At 38.3% G+C, this 21799-nt stretch overlaps 1 protein-coding gene across 1 annotated transcript; it reads left to right on the top strand.

Moving 5' to 3' along the window:
* Window positions 1-10794: 10794 nt before the first annotated feature.
* LOC124976581 (ribosomal protein 63, mitochondrial-like) lies at window positions 10795-12826 on the top strand. The gene is made up of 2 exons (XM_047539388.1): window positions 10795-10848; window positions 12464-12826. Exons 1-2 carry the CDS (start codon window positions 10795-10797, stop codon window positions 12824-12826), a joined length of 417 nt encoding a protein of 138 aa, XP_047395344.1.
* Window positions 12827-21799: the final 8973 nt, after the last annotated feature.

Raw genomic sequence — 21799 nt, 5'->3', positions numbered from 1 at the left:
CCTCTGTGTGAGAGTGTCTATTGCCCACCCCTGGGCAGCACAGCAGTGGAGGCAGTCACCTCAGCAATGACGCGAGAGAGAGCCAGGGACTGCTGCTGGCCTTCCAGGAGCTGCCCACCCTTTTCTGTGTGACTGGACTTTGGCTGCCCGGTTACTTTTATTTGCAGGGGAAGCTAATTCTTATCATTATGGATGCAGTGCAGGTTCTGTCTTCTGTTTCCAGGCGTAAGTACTTGTGTCCAGGTCAATAAAGCAGAGAAAAAGAGGACTGTGTGGCACTTCCCAGCTTGCCAGGCCCTTGGCTCTTGATCTGCCCTTTGCCATGGTGAACATTGCATAACTCACATGTTACGGTGTTTCACATGGACTGTAAGATTCCTTAATGTGGACATTTAAGGGGTAAGAAATAAACAAGGATATTTTTTTTTCATTATTCTTCAAAATGTATTCTTGATACATCAGTGTAAGTTCTGCCCATCAGAAAAGCATTAATGATGGACAGTTTCACAGAAATTTTTATCTCATTTCTTTGTCAGCCCTGTGCTTCTACTCCCATCAAGCAGCTTGGGAAACTGCTTTAAAAGCTGAAGAAATGTGACATTGTTTGTTTGCTTGCTTTTTAAAGATATAATGGCTGATTATAAAAGTTAGATTTATTTATTGTGTAAACTTGGGTCCAAGATGACATTTTTAACCAGCTTATGAACAATCATTGGTAAGTTGGGTAATATAGAAAATAGTTTTTCCCCAGGATAGTTAATTTAGGTCACTCAAGTTGGTGATGCCTATCCATTAACCATTTGTGCATTATTAATAAAATTACAAGAATACAATTTTAAGAAAAGAAAAGAAAATGTTCCTGGGTAAGAAATACATGAGGGTCTAAGTAAGTGCTAAGAAAGTCTGTGTGTAAGTAAAGGACACATTTTCAACAAATGTGTAGATAACTAAGTTGGTTATATGTTTGTGAGACAATCAGTTAAAGCTACTTGAGGTTTTTCCCTAAGGTCAAGTACTAATGTACTGATATAAAACAAAATTTAATCTATATATTAAATTGACAAGGCTTTCTTAAAAATACTAATTTACTCTTAAAAAAAAAAAGCCACCGTCACTTGTTTTTGTAAACAAAGCTATGTCCATTTGTTTGTATTTTGTTTATAGCTGCTTTCCCAGTATAATAGACAATAGAATTGAGGAGTTACAACAGAGGTTTATGATCTACAAAGCTAAAAATATTTGTTATCTATGTTTTTTTTTGTTGTTGTTATAACATAATACCTGAGACTGGATAATTTATAATGAACAGATATGGTTTGGAGGCTGGAAAATCCAAGAGCCCATGCATCTGGAGGTCTTTGTGCTCTGTCAATCCATGGCAAAGGTGGAAGGGCAACAGCAAGAGAGCAAGAGAGGCTGAACTCAATTTTATAACAACGTGCTCTTGAGATAAATAAGCCTCTCCCTCATCCATTCATAAGGGCTGAGATTTGATGAACTAACCACCTCCCATTAGTCCTCACCTCCCCACACTTTTGCATTGAGGATTAAGATTCCAACACATGAACTTTGGGGAATATATTTACACCAGAGCATTGGCTCTCTACAGAAAAAGTTTGCTAACCCCTACTCTAGGTAGTGACAGAAGCTGAGTCACAAAGGGCACCAAGTTAGTAGCTGTGATATAGATTTGACTGAAGGAGTAAGTCTCTTTAGGCAAAGAGAGAGCTAAGTCAGGACAATCACTGTCTCTTTAAACTCCCATGTGCTAAACTACGCCAGCTGTGTGGATAGTGTATCTTCAAAGCATGTTCCTCTCTGGTAATCTCTTGACATATTTTTGGTGACTCTTCCACCTCTACTTTCCCCTTACAAGTGGGAGCATCCAAATTCCTCTCCTTGGATTTCCTCTACATTTTTCCCAGGGACATTTTCATGGGTGTTCCAGTAACTTCTACAGGCTGCTGACTCACGACCCTACATCTCCTGCACCTGAGATCTGCACATCCCCTGCTTTTGGAATAACTCTATTCCTCAAATACAACACATATAAAACTCAAATCCTAAATAAAGGTTAAAAACCTTGCTCCATCTTACTAAACTATGTAACTTTGGGCAGGTCACTTAAGCTCTCTAAGCCTTAGTTTTCTCCTGTGTAAAGTGGGTATAATTATAGTGCCTCCTACAAATTGTCGGATTGAGGATTAAATGAGATAGTGTACATGAAGGACCTAAAACTAACCCTCTCCCTCAATAATCACAGTAATCCATTCATGAGGGCTGTGTCTGACACAGAGGAATAGCCCAATAACCGTGAGTAGTCAAACTACCACTAGAATGTTTTATTTTTATTTCCAGTATTAATAAAGAGTACTTCCACTAAATGTCACCTCTTATTTTGGAGCTCCCTTGAAATTCTGATCCTAGAATCAAATGAAGGATTAACCTGTTACTTTGCAATTGCTTATTTACCTGTTGTCTCTCATACAAGTCCACAAGCTCCGTGGTGACAAGCTGTGTCTAATTTAGCTCTAAATACTACAAGAATGTTCTAACATGGACAAGGAGAGCAAGCAGGTGAAGACTGGTAAGAATATACTAACTGAGGTCTGTGAGGAACTTTTAACTAAATCAGTGGGAGTTAGAATAAAAGACAAGGATTTCAGAAAAGTTTAGAAGAAAGAGTCAATTGCAAGTTTCAGCATTTGGATGTCAGTGATGAGAGAAAGTCTTTCATTTTACCTCCAACCAGCCACGAGTTTAACCACTGGTCAAATAATTTTTGCAACAAGCTGTTGGAAAAGCTGTTTTGAGCTAGCACTGGTAACGAGAGTGAGAATTAGATGCTACTTCAGATTCCTCTGTGCCCAGCATTAATGCCTTTGTCTTCACCTTCCTCCTTCACCATTTTTCTCATTCATCAAGTAGTGTCATACGGTGGATGACAGTCCAACCTTTGAACTCAGGCACATCTGAATTTGTGTTTCAATTCTTTCTTGGTAACAGTGGGCACAGGCAAGTTACCTAAACCTTCTAAAATCTGTTTCCTTACTTTAAAATGCAAGTGATGACTTTACCCAGCTTGTTGGTTGTATGGAAATTAAATAGAAAATGCACATAACACTTTTCTCCCGCTTTGGTACCAGGGATTAAACTGAAGGACACTTAACACTGAGTCACATTTCCAGTCCTTTTTTTGTATTTTATTTAGAGAAAGGAACTCACTAAGTTGCTTAGGGCCTTGCTAAGTCGTTGAGATTGATTTGTTTTGAACTTGCAATCCTCCTGCCTCAGCCTGTGCCCAGCCACATAACACTTCTGGCAAAGCACTTGACAAACAGTACAGGCTGCACAGAAGCTGCTTTTGTTTTATAAGAAAACACACATAATGAAGTTGTCAGTGTTTAACATTGAGGTGCACAATTACAAGAAAGTTGTGTGACAGAGTATCACCTTTGTATCACATATCTTGAAATATAATCATATTGAAATCTTGTATTAAAGTGGATATTGAACACTACATTAAGCCAAAAGATAAAATCTCAGGTCACAGCAACTAGTGAGAGACATCTTCGGGAACTGGACTAAAAAAATAAATAAAAGAAAAAAATTTTTTTAAAGTCTATCAACTGAAGTTTTTGGACCTCACTATTTGGCTTTCAAATTAATCATAAATAATCATAAATTAATAATAAGAATCTATACTTTTATGGACAGTAAGTGGTGAATGAGCAACTAAGCTCTATTGTAAAATTATTTGCACAGATTCCTTTGTCAGCTATCAATTGGTCACAAAGCCTTTTAATCTCAAGATTCTTATTCAGTATGAAAAAGCAAAAGCAGTACATATATTTAGTAATCTCATCCTTCTAGAAAATAGAAAGTGATTTTTCTAAATAGCATAGTATATTACTACAACTAATTTAGAAATGATTAGTTTACAGTATTTAGTGTTTATTTTGTTTTAGCAAGCTATAAAATCCAAATGGCCTTTCAAGCTCCTCATTGAAAAGCTTTTCTTATTTACAAAAGTAACTAATTTGACACTGACAGTAGTTGGTTCTTAATTTTCTTTTCAATCACATCATTGCTAGTATAATGCCAAGAGAGAGAGAAGAGTGACTTCTAAAATAAAAGCAACTAAAACCAAAGAGCAAATTCTTCCTAACTCTGCTCATCCTCCAGGCCAATTTCTGCTACTTCCAGAGTTCAGACATCCATAGAATTCTAATTTAACAGAGAAAACTCAGAGCTGTGCTCTATAAACAAAACGAAGGAGGCTTGCAGCTGAAATTTTCTTGTCTTCATATAAGAGGATCTTACGGACATTACAAACATTCAGAAGGAAGATAGGTGAAAGGAAACCCACTCCACTTGGTTTTTGGCCCTCTGTATAGCTTCAATCAAATTATTTCTTTTCATGCCCCCTCTTCACCCTTTCTGAAGCAACAGTTACCATTTCACTATCTTGAAAGTGTGATTTAAGCACTAAATTCTAGGAGTTTCTCTTGGCCTCCTTTTTGCTGTTGAAAAAATGAAATTGTACCAGAAACTCTTCTAAGTTTGCTTTTAACTTTAAAATGCTGTGACTCCAATAAGTCATAAGTTATTTCCATGAAATTTAAAGATATTGTGTCCAGAAGACCTCTGGCCAAATACATCTACCTTATACACATGGAATAAACACTTAACCATGAACACAAGCAGAATATTAGAATGGTTTTCTTCAGTGCCCTAAGGAGACACAACATCTTTCCAACAAATTTTGATAGCAGGTCAGGGAAAGGAAAGACCAAGATTACACAGGCTCTTCAGAGGAAGAGAGGCATGTGGAATGGAAGCCAAATGGTCAAAGACAAGAGTGCTTTTCCTATGGTAAGATGCTCCGCAGAGATGGCTGACTTTCTTGGAAGGTAGGAGTGGAGATCTCCAGTAAAAGCAGAAGGGAGACACATCAAAAGGGAAATTTGTGTATCGTTATCTTAAGATACCAGTGTATGGAGTTTTATAAGAGTAGCCCCTTAAAATGAACCTTGAAATAAGTTTCTTTTACCATGTGATCAAATACAAAACTTAAAGTTGCTATTAAAAATATTATCATAGTCAAGATTTTTCCCAGGCAAAATTATGGCACAAGAAAAAAATTTCTCATGGTGTTCTGATCTTAACCACCACCCCCATCCTACCACACTTACCCTGTACACTTCCCGTCTTCCACTTGGTTCTTCTCTGCTGTGCCCCAAACTCTCAGAGAGCTCATTGCACAAGCCCTAGCTTGTGAGACACAGTTTCCTTTAGAATACCCAAAGCCTGGTGGGGAGGAGAAAGGAACACAGGCATCGAAGTCAGACTACTGCAGGTGTGAATCCTGGCACTCTGAGCACATGCAAGAATAAGACAATTGCCCACTATAGTTCCTGCCTCACGGCAGATGCACAAGGACTGCTTTTCCACCTCATTTCCAGAATGGGGATTTCCTCAATATGGTAGCAGCATGAGTGAAAATCATCTGATCAGCTAATTCCCTGTGGGTCTTAATAACTAGTGGCAGCTTAATCTATTACCACTTCTCTAATGGCATAAGGAAAGACAGTGCTTAGAACCATCATACTTTAAACACAAAAGGAAGAAAATAGAACTTCTAGTGGGGCCACAGGTAAATAGAAAGGTTGATTGTTTGGGAGTCCTGTTGCACACATAGAGGCTTTCTAGAAAACTTTGCATGGTAACTATTTTGCTAGTATTTGGGAGACCAATTTTACACCAACCATTGGAAACTTGAAAATTTTTCATCTAACAAATAAAGGTTTCTGATCTGACAGGTCAAAAATTAGAGGAAACCAAAGAAAATTGTTGCAGAAGCAATTCTGAGGCACCCGATTTGCTTGACAACCTAGCAATGTCTTTTTATTCTTATGTAGAAGAGAGATGTTATATGGAAAAAAAAACTGTTCTTTGGTCTTTTTGGGAAATGATAAGTGAAACGGAAGTCCACAAAACAGCCTGATTGCAGGGTACCGAGACCAAGAGTGGATGGCACTGATGATTTTGTGATACCTTCCTTGCTGTGAGTATATATATGATGACTCATAACAGAAAAATGACGCTCACGGTTAGGGGAAGGTAGAAAAGGTGAATCATGACCCAAAGGAAACTTCATTTGTTCTATAACCTCATGTATATGGATGGATTCATTCATCTAAAACTTTTAAGTTAGTCATAGTTAATCTATGACTATAGGTTATTCAATAAGTTCCACTGAAATGGGAGTTGGAATAATTATCCGTGAAATTCAAGCAGATTTTTAAAACCCACAAGTTTTTCCTAAATTACTCCGATAAGCACTCTGACTGCTCAGCTCATTCTGAGGGGGAAGTGTATTAACACTTCACTATGGAGTAGAAGCCAGCATTATCCCTGGGGCTTCTTTAAGTGTTTCGGAACATCTGATTACTCATCGCCTACGACTCACAAATTATATAAATCTTTTGAGAATTAAGAGTTAATGCTTTAGTTCAGTCCCATTATTTTACAAAGTAATAGCTCTACCTCTGAAAGAAATTAGGGTCCCACAGCTAATATTTACTATGGACAGTCTTAGAATAATCCTCAGTAAATGTCGATTGTATGCACGTGTTCTAATAAGAGGCAATGAAAGCCCTGGAAGGGAGCTAAGAGTCCTGCTGAAACTCAATCTATGTGCCTTTTCTTTTCTTTTTCTTTCTTTTTTTTTTTTAAGCTATGAAGTAGGTTTTATTTAAAGGTAGTAACACAGACTTCTCCCAAGAGGGAGAAGGGGACCATGGCTGATGTTCTGGTATCCCAACAAGTGAGAGCACCTTTTCTAGGATAAAAGGTTTGGTGATTCCTCCTCTAAAACCAGAACCTAGATTTCCTGATTTTCAGGCAGGGATCTTGATATTGCATCATTCTTCCACCAGAGGAGACAGGGTGCAGTGTAAATTGCTGGTTCTTCAATGCATCCCGCAACAACTGATGTACTTTCATTTCTGACCACATTCCAATCACAAAGCAAGTTACGTGGCCAGGCCCAAGATCAAAACAGGAAAACGTGCCACCCACCAGATACTAATTATAGGTAAACCCCTACTAGACTAAATTAATCATTGTTAATGAGAAACCAATCACAACTGCACATAAAAAATCAAATATAATCATGCTTTCTAATTGTTGATTCTACCCCTAAACCTCTCCAAGTCTGTGTTCCCAGTTTTGCCAATTGCAGGTGTTCACTAACTGTTGATTTGTTAAATGGTTGGGTAATAATTCGCATCATGAAAGGAGTGGAAACAATAACACAGGTTTTAGTCTGAAATTCATAAGCACTTTTCTTTTGGACACTTGAGTCACACCTGGATTTTAAATTGTATGTATTTTTAAGTTTCATGATTTCTAGGTCTGTAAGTACTGTGTGCAGTTCAATGTAGACTCTGGATATATAAGCATTAGTAAGAAAGGTGAAAGTTTTAACATTTTTCTTCAGCAATGGCATCTTCATTATATGAAGATGCACTTTAACAACAAAGTAAAAAATTTTAAAAAATAATCCTCATAATTTGGATAAGTGCAGTAAAATTGCATAATAGCAACCTACATGCATAGATAATGTAGATCAAAGTAACTTTAGGGATAGTTTTGCAGTGGTCACAATCATAAAAATCTCAAAAAAAAATAGAAAAGGGAAATGACACCTTCTAAGAATATATTTATTATCACCCAATATTAATTTTTACCACCAGCATCTTATGTCAGAACTCCTAGGATTATCAGGAAAAATGAAGAAGCTATGATTAGGAAATAGGCGTTCCAACTTTCATCAAAAATTGCCATTTGCACGAAGGTGACTTTGTATAAATTATATTCATCTTTGTTCTGAATCCTTGACTGTAAATCAAAATGAAATATTAAGTTGTGTATTCACAGAATGCCTACTTAAGAAGGATATTCTCTTGGGTTGAATTCAGTGATGAATTTAGAGTTACTGCTCCTTTCTCTGTGAGAGTCTCTATTGTATAGGACAGCTTCATTTATAAAATGCCTCAGTATTAAAGTGACCCTGAAACAAAAAAGGATGGACATGTAGTGCATGAAAAGGTCTGTTTGGAATGCACTTATTTATGTGCCATTCATCAAAAGGGGTTAGTTATTCTCTAGATTAGTGTTACACCATCATTACTACCCTGTATGAATAAGACTTTCACAGTGATTTTCCATTTTCATCCATCTTTTGAATTAAATTGAGTTTTAGTCTTCAAGAGGAGAAAACAATTTCCTAAAGGAATCCTGTTCACCCTGAACATTGTTCTTCAAAGCCACACCCTCAGATCCCAGGGCTTTATGTATTCACTCTCCTTTGATACCAGGAGCACACAGATTTAAAGTTTGAGAAACATTGCATGGGAGAATCTTTCAGCATGGTACATTAAAGAATTTATTTAGAGAAACAGAATACGCAGGGGAAATTGCAAGATTTAGTAGACTTAAATACAAGAAAATAGGCAGCTGAAATATTTGCATATTTTCATATTTAGGCAAACCAATAAACCCCCTGCCTGGTCCTCCAAAATCTCTCTCATCTGGTTGTTGAAGGTTAAAATTCCTCCCACACAAGAGAACAATGCCTTTCAACCCACAGTTAGCAATAATGCTAAAAGTATACAAAAACTTGAGAATGATAGTCCATTATCAACAAAAATATGAGTAATTGAAACCAATCTTTTAGTAAAACATTTTAATTAAAGAAAAAAGCAAAAAATTCTGGGTACATAAAGTCAGGGGGAAAACAGGCAGGGAATCCACCCAGTAGGAACAGGAGTCCAGAGCACAATATGGTATCAAAAGAAGCTACACCCACTTCGAAACTGTCTTTAGAGTTGCAATGAGAACTTGACCTTCATTTCTGGATCCAACCTCAGAATCCTTTCCCTCCTACCTCTTCAGTTTGCTGTCATGCAAGGATACTAAAGTATTTCTGTTCTTCACATGGATGCTGGTGTTTCTAACTGCAATACAAACCAAATGCTATTTTGGTGGAAAAGGGAATTTATGTTGTAAGAGTTTTGCTATAGTCCATTACTAAGCAGAGTCTCATTCTATATTTTAGCTTAAAAAGGGCACATAGAATATTAGATATAGAAGATAAAATTCTAATGTCAGAACATTAAAGTGTCAGACAATATCATATGTACAGCTGTTCTTAAAAAGAGGAGAAAGAGGAAGGACATGACAAGAACTTGTACAAGGCTGATATAAGGCCCCAATGGTAGTGTTTTAGTCAGTTATTTCACTTCTGTGAGTGAAAGATCCAACCAGAACAATTGTAGCAGAGGAAAAGTGTATTTGAGGGCTCACGGTTTCAGAGGTCTTAGTCCATAGAAGGCCAACTCCATTCCTCGGGTTTTGAGGTAAAGCTGAACATCACAGTGGAAGAGTGTGGCAGAGGGAAACAGCTCACATTGAGATCAGGAAGCAGAAAGAGAGAGAGTCTCCAGATACAAAATATAAACCCCAAAGTCACGCCTCAATTCCCACCTCCAGCCACAGCCTACCACTTCAGTTACTGCTCAGTTAATCCCTATCAGGGGATTAAATCACTGATTGGTTGAGACTTTTACAACCCAATCATTTCTCCTCTGCCTTCTTGCTTTGTCTCACTTGTGAGCTTTTTGTGGATACCTCATATCCAAACCACAACAGGTAGTGAGGCATATTTGGCTTCAATATAAAGAATTTCCTAAAATTTGGAGCTATCCAAAGTGAAAAGAGTCCTGCACAGTGATGAACTTTCTAGTACTCAAAATTTTTCAGTTAAGGTAATATAGAAAGGATGTCTTACTAGGGAACAGAAAGTAATTATAACTATGTTTAATACTAAGCATCTCTAATTTTTTATATTTTTACTTTTTTCAAAGTTGGAGATTGAACCCAGAGCCCCAAACATGCTGTGCAAGAACTGTGCCCCTGGGCTACATCCCAAGCCCTTTCTTATTTTGAGACAGGGTCTCCCTAAGTTGGTCAGTCTGGTCTCTAGCTTGCAGTCATCCTTTCTCAGCCTCCTGAGTAGCTTGAATCACAGATGTGTGTCACCAGGTCCAGTTTCTAATTTTTTATTGATAACAACTCTCTGAGATGAGAAATCAAAATAGGGAGAAATCAGCCTCAAATGGAATTTCCCAAATGGGGAAGGGATAATTTAATCCCTTTCATGAGGAGGAAAAAGAGTTCTTTCGTCAAATATGTTTGGAAACACTGAATAAACACCATTGAACAGATTTCCTTAAACAGGGTTGAACAAGGTTCCAAGAGAAGGGACAGTACACAGCATCCTCATTAAATCAATTTTATTACAAAAACTTTTTCACAATGGTGAAAAAGAAATACAGGATTTAAGTGTCTGGACTTAGTATCTGATGACTAGTGACTGATTAGACCTGTAATAAGGCTTTGTAGTTAAAACCCAGTCATAAGTAAACCAACTGATTCAAATATTAGAAACAGAAGCTCTCAAGCCAATTTGAGAAGAAAGGAGGGCAAAGCTAACTTCAAAAACTTTCCTTATGCCCTGTTTTAGCATGTGACTCAACTGATGAAGTGTTCCACCCTGTAGAGAGAGCTCTACACTGTCTACACTGCAGCAGATTTTGTTTTTGAAATTACTGGTCATGAAAATGGAATTCACAAAGTTCACTTTTGAAGTAAGATAAGGAACAAGAGCAAGACATACCTCGCAAGGCCCAGTTTCATTGTTTAAGGAAAATAATCATCACAGCTACCATGGAATACCAGGAGTTACGCAATCTAATCCTTACCACAATTCCCACTTCGAAGGTAAGGAACCTGGAGATCAGGCAGAATGAATAACACTTCCAAGACCTCTTTGCCTGTAAGCAGTGCAGCCAGCATCAGACAGGCCTGGCAAACGACAGAGCCTGAGATCGTCATAACTGGTAGGGGGGTGCTGCGGTTCAGTGATGCAGGAAGCATTGGAGAACCAGCAACGTGGGGTGGGAGACAGCGATGGGGTTCACATACGGACTTGTTGCATCCTTAGAACTGAACCCCACTGAAAACTCTCTTTCTTCCCATTGTAGTCAAACCCCATTCCATAGGTTAGGAAGCCCCAGGTCACCAGGGTCTGAGTGGTTGAGCTCTGCCCACCTCATCAGTCTTACCTCTTAACATTGTCTCTCATACTCAGTTGCAGCAGTCACATGATTCTGGCACTTTCTAGATCTCCCCATGCTCTTCCTTGCCTCGGGGCCTTTGTGCTTGCTGCATTCAGGACCTAGAATAGTTTCATTTTCCACCTTTTATGTCTCATCTCTCAGGTCTCAGTTTAAATGTCACTTTTTCAAAGCATACTTCCACTCCATCGAAAGTACCTTCCCCTCTCCTGTCATGGACTCCCACCATTATCACAGCCATTCAGTTCTTTGAACTTATATCTAGTTTCAAGTATTTTATTTATTTTTTCTTCTCGATTTGCTAGATTGTAATCTCCATTAGGAGAGAACTGTGCCCTTTATCTAGACTGATTTAAGACCTGGTTCCTAGTGGCTACTCAGTAAATATCAGTTGGGTAAAAGGATAAATTGAATGTCCAATGGGCATTATGCATTGGGGGCTAAAGAACAGAAGAGAAATGTGAATTTATATATTTTGGATAATTAGGCACGAAGGTGGTATGCAAATCTATGGGTATGAATGGATTTGCCATGGAGAATGTGCAGAGTGGTAAGAGAAAAGAACCTAAACCAGATCCCTGATTTGCTAGTAACTAAGAGTGTTCACAATGATTTCACTTCCCAGTGTCTGAGCCAGAGTGGCCCCCTCTCAAACTGATCAGAGCTGATCTATGTCATCAGTAAGGTATTGTAGAAATGGCAGAGTTTTACTTAAAAGATTAGGTCATGAAAAAACATTTAGCTTCCTCCTTGCCCTCTCTTGGATCACTCATTCTAGAGTAAATTCAATGCCATGTCGTGAGGACACTGAAGCATCCCTATGGCAAGATCCAATTGGCCAAGATTGACACCTCCTGACAGCTGCCAGTGTCAACTTGCCAGCATGTGAATCAACCAAAGGAAGCAAATTCCCCAGCCCCCAGTCCAACCTTCAGATGAGTGCAACCCCAGCCAAAAATCCTATCAAAAATCTCCTCAGAGACCCAACTAAGCCTTTCCAAACTTTATGACCCACAGGAAATATTTATTGTAGTTTTAAGCACTAAACTTGGGCATAATTTGTTAAAGCAGCAATAGATAACTAATGTACTCAAGGAACAATAATATATTCACACTAAAAAGTTGATTCAATAAAATAATATTGCAAATTTATTTTATGAATCTTATAAAATGTCATGCCACAATTCATCTCTTCAGGCATTTTTTTTTCAATATCTTTTCTAATTGTAAGTGGACAAAATGTCTTTTTATGACCACAGTTGCATCAGCCACTGCGAGAGGGGCGCAAAGTTCTTGGGAGTGTTGCAGGAACCGTGTTCCTCACTGCTCTTCTCTGCCGCAATCGCATTCCTGGAAGTCAGTGGATCGGGAAGCACCTGCGACCGCGGAGGGTGTCTTTGTTGTCGAAGCAGAACATGATCCGTCGCCTGGAGATGGAGGCGGAGAACCACTACTGGTTGAGCATGCCTTACATGACCGCGGAGCGGGAGTACGGCCACGCCCGTGTGCTCAGGGCACAGGCTTTCAAGGCCATCAAGTCGGCCAGCACTTCCAAGTTTCCCCCACATAGATTTGTTGCTGACCAGCTCAACCACCTTAATGTCACCAAGAGATGGTCCTAACCCTGAGCCATCACATTAAGATTTTACAGATAACTGGGCTGCCCTGTCTTTTCCTGGTCCTGGAACCAAAAACAAACAGCAGCAACAACAACAAACAACCTGTAGTTCCTATTAAAATGTGAGCCTTTGGGCCAGAATCTTATTAAAACAAACATGAGCTTAGTGGTCTTAGCTTATAAAATATCTGGGGCTCAAAACGCCTTGATATCTAAAAGCATAATCACTGACCTAATGTGTTTTGTTTCTTTAACCTAATAGGGAGATATCAGGGATTTCCTGAGTCATTAATGATATAAACTATTTTACCTGAAAGCTGTGATAAAATTACAAACTATGAAAAAAAAATGTATTTTTATGTATTTGTTTTTATGTGGTGCTTAAGATCGAACCCTGTGCCTTACACATGTGAGATAAGCACTCTACCACTGAGCCCTTTTTAGGCATTTTCTTAGAATAAATTGTCCATTACATATACATAACTTGTATTCTTGGAAATAACAATTATTTAAACAAAGGAAAAGTCAAATTTAACAAAATTATTCAATATTCAAAAGAGGTATAATATGGTAACAAGCAACCTTTTAATATAAGACATTCAAGACTACAGAAACTGATATAGAAATAGGAAAGTGCCATATGCAATTCCATGACCAAACTTTCACATTTCAACAATTTGCTGGGATTATTCTCAAGAAATAACCTTAACTAAGCAACTCCTTAGTTGAAAGTCCACTGTGTATCAGACTGAATATAATATCTCTTTGAACAGCTCTGTGAAGTAAATAATGTCCATCCTTTTTGACTTGCCCAACAAAGCTTCCTCATCTCAGCTCCTAGGTCATTTTCTTATTTGTATCTCTTCTTTTTATTTTATTTTCTTTTTGCAGGGAGTCAGGGGGGTTGGTACCAGGGATTGAACCCAAAGGAGTTTAACCACTGAGCCATATCCCAGCCTGCAAAGACTCCATGTTGTTAAGTCTTTTTTATATATGTATATTTTTTTTTCTTTTTTCTTTTTTTTTTTTTTTTGACACAGGGTCTCACTAAGTTTCTTAGGGCCTCACTCTCTTATTTGCATTTCTAAATTTAAGCTGAACAGATCCTGGGAGGAGTGTGGAGTGGAAGAATAGAGAAGGTCATGGGTATGGGGTATGTTGATTAGGAGGAATAACTTCTAATGTTAGCACCGTAGGATAACTATGGTTGACAAGGGTTAATTGTATATTTCAAAATAGTAGAGATGATTTCGAATGTTCCCAGCACAAAGAAATGAGAAACATCTGAGGTGACAGGCCAATTACCCTGACCTAATCATCATACACTATACATACCTATGGGACATGTCACACTATACCCTATAAATGTGTACAATGGTTATGTGTCAATTAGAAGTAAAAACGTATTTCAGAACAAGTAATCTTAAACTCTGCCCGCCATGGGACATAGTTCAGTAGATAGAGTGCTTGCCTCACATGTACAAGGCCCTGGGTTCAATCCCCAGCACCCCTGCCAAAAAATCAAGCCTCCATACAATAATGGTAGCCACTAGAATGTTTGAAAATTACTAAATCATCATGATGAATATGCATTTTAATTCAAGAATAAGTAAATTTTAATTTTAAGATTAAAAATTTATTTCTTTTTCACATTTGACAGAAATAAAAGAATGCTATGATCATTAACATTTAGCTACTCTTCTGACGTTTTGTAAGGAATTGACACATTAGAAAATCAAGTGCTGATGATGTGTCACACAAGCTGTTTCTCTTGGACTGTGACTTCCAAATATGTAGGGATATTGGGGGGAAAAAATAAAGAATTGTCATTTGGAGAGAATTGGGTTCAGGCCAGACAAATTGTACTTTCAGCCCTTCCCAGGAATGCAACACTCTACAAAGAAAAGAACATCAGGTAGCAAAGCAGAGAGTCCTTTGGAGGGGCCAGCAAAGATTTAGATTTCCAAATCAAGCAGCTAGTTTCAGAGTCTTTGTATTTAGATTATACATGGTAAAAATAATACTGGGTTCGAACTGGGAGGACCTGAGAGAACATTTATCCATGCACTCTTATTTTACAGGTGAGGAAATAGGGTTCATTAGAGCAAATGATCTGTCTGTCATGACCTCATAGTGAGTTTGAGCTAAAGCAAAACTGGAAAGGACAAAGCTGCCTTCATTGGCTGCAGCAGGGCCACACCTAGTAGAAGCTCAGTGCATTTGGTGGGTAGTGATGCAGCGTCCTAGAATAAGAACATGCCACCAATATTTAGAAAGGGCATGGAGCCTCCCTACAAACCTGGGGCACTCACTCTTCCTTTGTAAGCCACTAGCAGTGAGAGTTGAGCTTCAGAGTAGCACCTAGCTTTTGCTGCACTGAAGAGAAGGAAGCTGGGAACCTTGCCATTTCCTCAGAGCATGTTCTGGTTATCTATTGTTGTGTAAAAAAATCATCTCAAAACCTCGAGCTTTATGGAGCTGCAATCTGGGCAGGGACCAACAGAGCTAGCTCATCTGCTCTACACACAGTCATCAAGGGCAGCTCAGCTGAGGACAGGAGGACCTATCTTTAGGCTGACTCACTCACATGATTGGCAAGTTAGAGTTGGCTGTTCCCTGCAGGTGCAGTTAGAACTGTCTGCTCTCACAAGGGCTGCAAGCTAGTTGCTTAGGCTTCCTCTGACATGGTGCTAGGTCCCAAGGGCAGGCATCCTAAGAGAAAGGAGGTGGATGCCAGAGAGCCATACGGTGTGACTTTCACGGTATTCTATTGGTCAAGTGGTCATGAAGCCCTGATTCAAGAAAATGGGACAAAGATCTCACCTCTTAATGAAAGATGGTTAAAAAATTGGTTGGTCATGTTTTAAAGTCATTAGATAATTTTTTTTCTTACTAAAAATAAAATTCCATTTTGCTGATATGGTAAAGAATTGAGCATTATTAGAGATAAGTCATAGTTATCAGGAATTTTTCACTATATACTAATCAGCTGACAGACAACACAATGCTCAGTCTTTCCCTCCATTTACTTGTCCACATACAGGGGATAATAATAAGCTCTCTTGTAAGGAATGAGGTGGCTTATTTATAACTATAAAAGCAGAATATACTAATAATTGCCTTAATAAATGCTTCTTAGTCAGGAATGACCTGTAAAAATGTCCTGTACAAGTGAAAGGTAATCATTATATGTTTAAATAACTTTACAACATGGAGTCTTTCTGATTACCTAGATACTATCCATGCCTGAATTGCAGAAGCCATTAATTAATTTTGCTGTACAGCTAAATATTAATCCTATTTGTGTGTGTGTGTGTGTGTGTGGTGCTGGGGATTGAATCCAGGTCTTGTGCATGCAAGGCAAGCACTCTATCAACTGAGCTATATCCCTAGCACTTAATCTTAAATTAAATTATAATTATTGTATTATCTTAAGTATTGGATTACATTGAAAAGAAGAAAATATTAGCACTTTTTAACTTTTACAAAAGAAACATTACCTGATGGATACCACAAAATTTCAGAAGCTCATTGCAAATGATTCACATTTGCAGTATACTTTTAGGTCAATAAGTAACACAGTCAGACTTCCCAGAAACAATCCTATTCTGGAATTAATTTGTATCTGAAGGTGGACTCTTTGTAATAAAATATTTAGAAAGAGCAGAATTGGGTTGCCTTTCTTGCTATAACAAATAGAAAATTTTCTAATTTAACTAAGGTGATGTGAGTGAAGATCTTAAAACTAGTTCTGCTTGTGAGGAGGAGCCAGGCAGCACCTTATTTAGTTCACAGACACAGTGACCAATTGGGATTTTCCCACAGGGATCTTAGGAGTTTAGGTAAAATGACTTTCGGCTAGGCAATTTAGACTACAGAAAGCAATAACTTCCTCAACTCGGCCACTTACGAAAAGATTGGTTAAATGAGGTGAGATTTGCTCTAGCTAAAAATGGGACCTGCAGCTGGGAGGTTGGTTCTCAGGGACCACAGGAGAGAGAGAGCTCTATTACCCAGTGAAGCATTCTTACTGCAGGAAAACAAAATGAATATAAAACATGAGTCACCCCCATCCGGGCAGTGGGCTGTATTTGTATATCTGTATTTTATGTTCATGCAGTGATTTATAAGGTGATGTTAGTTTCAATGACATTTGCTTCACTCATTTATGTTTGTTGCACACATTGCCTACAGAATTTTAAGTTTCTGGTCCAGAGAATTATCTGGATAAACTTATTTTCAAGGATTTCTCAAAGAGTAGATTTACTGTAAACTTTTTTTTTTTAAGACAGCTAAATCAAACTCTGTGTGAGAAAGAATCTAAACAGGTGAGGAATAGTCACCAGAAATGTGCCCTCTACTGAAGCTTAAAACATTTAATTTTAAGCTCCCAAATGTGTGAAGTTCCAGAAAACCCACAGTCCTGTCAAATACTTGTATTTCCCCATTATGAAATATGTATTTAAAATATTTATATTTCTGTTACTTCATGTCTTAAAAGCTGCTAATTATTCCTCCTTTCTGTCCTGCATGCTTTAAATAGTGAATTTTCATTAAGGTGGGTCAGCATAGTGAAATCCCTGCCCCACACTAAGGAGACTGGCCTCCTCAGAGACAGGGATACACTTCCTGGATACACTACAGGAAGCAAAAATTCTGTTGTGATTGTGCTTGTTACATATATGGCTTTCTTGTTTCCCTGTTCAGGTCTTTGAATAGATCTCCATGTAAAACCAGAAGCCAAGTGGACTCAGTAGTGCCAACAGTCTGTTTTTCTAGCTATTCCTAGGGGACTTGTTGGCATGGGAGTGTGTTTCTAGCTGAAAGAAAGTGCACTTAGCTCTCTGCGTAGATGTGATGTGTGACAACATGGTATTGATGGTTTAAAGTGTTCTAACATGTTATGTTGACTTTATATCCTATGTTGCAAGAATGGCTTTTATTTGGATTGTAATCATAACTAAAACTGTATGCTTTCTTTACACAATATTAAAATCAATTTTTAATGTTGCATTGGGTGTTAATTTTGAACCTGGAGTTATTGGATATCAGGAATTCCTGGAACTAGAGACTATTGAGTTATGCCACTGAAACACTCTTGAAGCAAAGCATGTCGTGTGACTCTTGGCTGCCTTGACTAAAGAGGGTGAGTGTGGACTAAAGTTTTGGCACCCATGTGGCTCCCTCTCCCCAATCCCTGCCTCTGAGGAGGCCAATCTCCTTAGCCATATTTGAGCCTAGTAATTCCCTGTCACTAATGACTTGATTCTGATATGAAATGCATACTGGGTGTAAAAATGGGTTCAGATCTTTTATTTTGTTGGCTCCAATTCCTGTGGATGCCACCCTTTTGAAACCATATCCTTTATGTACAACGATAACACTAAGTCAAGAAGTTGGAAATAACTTCTTGTTCAGGTTTAAGTAAGCATTTTACTCCATGAGTACTTCTATTTATGTTTGATTTTTTGAGATGGGGGTCTCAGTGTTGCTCAGACTGAACTTGAACTTATAATCCTGCCTTTGCCTCACAAGTAGCTATGATTATAGGTATGTGCCACACCTTGCTCCATGTGTGCTTTTAAATAATGATCTAAGCCTGAAAGAAGTTGGCTACTGATACTGTACATTGCTGATCTGACTGTTCTGTTAGCTGTCTTCTTTTAATTCCTTGAGTTAACTTTGGGCCTTGGATCAGAAAGAGAAAGGAAGACCTATGGTTAGCATCTCAGGTCATCATTCATGAAAAAGGCCAGATTTTGTCTATGATAGGCTATTCATGACCCAGGGTAGCCATCTGGATTTTGAGAAGCACCTGCAATTGAGACAAAATGATCCCAATTTATTTTCTACTTTAGTTTTTGGTCATGTATAATCTTCCTTTTTCCTTTCCTTTGTATGTAACAGAAGGCACAGAATGCAGTTCTGTTTTTCTCCCTGATTGTTCCTTTTTTGAGATAGCTTCCATGTCTCTAGTGTTCTGTTGTGTCTATAGAAACTTTTTCCCCTATATATGCAAATTTCATGTTTATTAAATGAAAGTGTTAAAATATTAAGTGATCATTAACCTTAAAAAAAAAAAAAAAAAGAAAAAGAAAAAGAAATGTGCCCTCTACCAAAACAGAGGACAAAAGCCCTATGACTGGGCCGTTCTGCCCACTAGCACCTTCTCTGACAAACTTTTTGCCATCCTTTACTCACTACAGTTTAGGAGCCGGTGTTGGTCCATGTTTCATTACTGTAATGAAATACCTGAAGTTGAGTTACTTTATGAAAAAAAGAGGTTTATTTAGGTCACAGTTGTGGAGGTTCGAGGGCCTGGCACCAGCATTGGCTCTGCTGTGCTGAGGACCTCATGATGGATGCACACAAAGGCAAAGCACATGTGAGAGCAAGTGATCACATGGCAGGAAGCCACAGAGCAACTTAGGAGTCAGGCTCACTCTTATAACAACTAAGGGTCTTATAATTAACTCAGGATCCCTTAAAAACTCCCTTAATCTCTTCTGTGGGCAATACCCCTGCCAGTTATGTAAGATCCTCCCCATGAGGCTTCCACTCTTAAAGGTCCCACCCCCACCCAACATTCCTGATTCCTGACTGAGGACCAAACCTCCAACACAGGAACCTGTAGGGGACAATGCACATCCAGTCCATAGCACAATGTTGATGAGATGCTGAGTGACCCTTTAAAAATGGAAAGCAAGAAGTTAAAACCCAGAGATCAATACAGATTTCATATTGAACATACAAATACCAAAAAAGTTTATAGAGACAGAAGAAAAGAAAAAGAGAAGGGAGATGAAGCAGGCATCCTTTTTTTTTTATCGCGGGGATGGGTACTGCGGATTGAATTCAGGGGCATTTCACAACTGAGCCACATCCCCAGCTCTTTTTTTTTTTTTTTAATTTTTATTATTTTGAGAGAGGGTCTCACTAAGTTGCTTAGGGTTTCACTAAATTGCTGAGGCTGGCTTTGAATTTATGATCCTTCTGCCTCAGCCTCCCAGGTCACTGGGATTACAGGCATGAGCCACTGCACCTAGCCAGAAGCAGGCATTCTTAATGACAACCACGGAAATCTATATATAAGGCAGAGCCCAAATGATCTCATTTACCCAGAAAGTTTCAACACAATTGGCCTCGACTTCTCACAGTGCTGTTATTTGACTGTGACAATCTGCTCAGCATAACTGACAAAAAGGAAAAGCCATGTTCATGATTTGAGTCACCAGTGATATATAAAACAATTCCCTTAGTTTGCTAATGTCGAAATATTCTGTCACTTGTTAAATTATAAATTAGGAACCAATTTTTTTAGTATGCCTTCACCAAGATTGAGAGAATTAGAGCTGTTGTGAAGGAATTGAGAAACATGAGTTGACTATAGATTTCTCTGAAATCCATCCATAGAACAGTGAAGGGTTTTCTTTTTAATAGATTCCCTGCAAACCACATGCTGTGCTCACTGAAGCAAGAAGTAAAAAGAAATGATTGAGCAATATTAAAAGGTGGAGAGCCAGACTCTTTTCTTGGGAGTGTTTTAATGTTGAAATGAAAGGTACCAGGTGACCCCTGGCACCTTTAGTGAGACACAGTGCCCTGCCCTTCCTCAGGCCGCCAGGACTGAGGCTCGCTGGAGCACTCTTTCTCTCCCACATTAAGAAAAAATGTACAGCTAGAGCTCCTGACTAGGCTTCCCAATGCACTTAAGAATGTAGTTTGTCTACTAGAAAGGTGAGTGAAGCAGATCGTGCTTCAGTTTTGGATTAAAGTTAATACTACCTCCATCCATTTCAGGTTGGATGGGAGAGGGTTGTCTCATCAACAAAATGTTATTTTGTTCCAATTCGATATACTCAAATGTTCTCAAAGTCTAGCCTACATTTTGAAATAAGGGTTGCTGGTGAAAAATATCCCAGAGTCCCTGTAATTGCTGACTTCACACACACACTCACATCATGCTGACTTCACACTAAGATTTGTACACATACACACACACACACACACACACACACACATCACTGAGTGTACCCTAATGTGTATAGAATCAAAACTATAGGAGGTATTTTCAAATAATTAATTGACAATCACAATGTCCATATGAAGCATAACTGGTAACAAGAAGTATTTTCTTGGGTTTTTAGTTTAAAATTCCTCTAGTGGGCAAACTATTTCTCCTACCCTCTCTTTCCCTACCCTTCTACCACCACCACTAACAGGTCATGAAACAAGACCTAAAACCTAAATGTTATGTATTTTATATCTAATGACTTGTTAGCAACAGATATATTTAAATACATTCCTGTATGCCTTCCATTAACATGTAACTTCTTTTGTCTACACTTTGTGTCTATACAGAACAAATTGTTTCCCTCCCCAAAGCACAGCTGAGCACTGTTGCCTCTCACATATGATACCTGTGCCTAAAACCAGTGAGTGCTCTCTTTCAGGTGTCTGTACACAAAGACTTCCCTAATCACAACACAGGTTATTTTTACACTGTCTTATTCCTCAGGCAAAGAGAATGATTCTTTCATAATGTAATGCACATAACATCTACAAACAGTGGGAAGATATAATTTAAAATGAAAAGTATCTTTTCAAGATTCAAATGGCTTCAGTGAAATTTTTGGAGTTGAAGAGCTAGAGATGCCAGTGACTAATAGAGACGAGTCTAAGGGTATATATAAGAAAAGTAAGATAAGATGGACAGTTTTATTCCTGTCGACCTTAAATACAGTTTCATGCAGCCCTTAGAAGTGTCTGCCTGGGTCAGGAGAGGGTGCTGTAAAATCCTCACAGGTTTTCTTCCCTTTCTTCCTTTCATCAGTATGAGAATATTTCTCCTTTCAAATACTATTATAGGATCTTCTGCTATTGAACTATTTCTTACAACATGTCCTTTCTTTGTTCAACTGGATTCTTTTTAATATCTGAAAAAGTGATAGCCTCGTTTTATTTATATAAAGAAGAC

The sequence above is a fragment of the Sciurus carolinensis genome, chromosome 2 (assembly GCF_902686445.1).
Source record: "Sciurus carolinensis chromosome 2, mSciCar1.2, whole genome shotgun sequence".
NCBI classification, from domain to species: Eukaryota; Metazoa; Chordata; class Mammalia; order Rodentia; family Sciuridae; genus Sciurus; species Sciurus carolinensis.
This window is presented reverse-complemented; position numbering and strand designations above follow the sequence as displayed.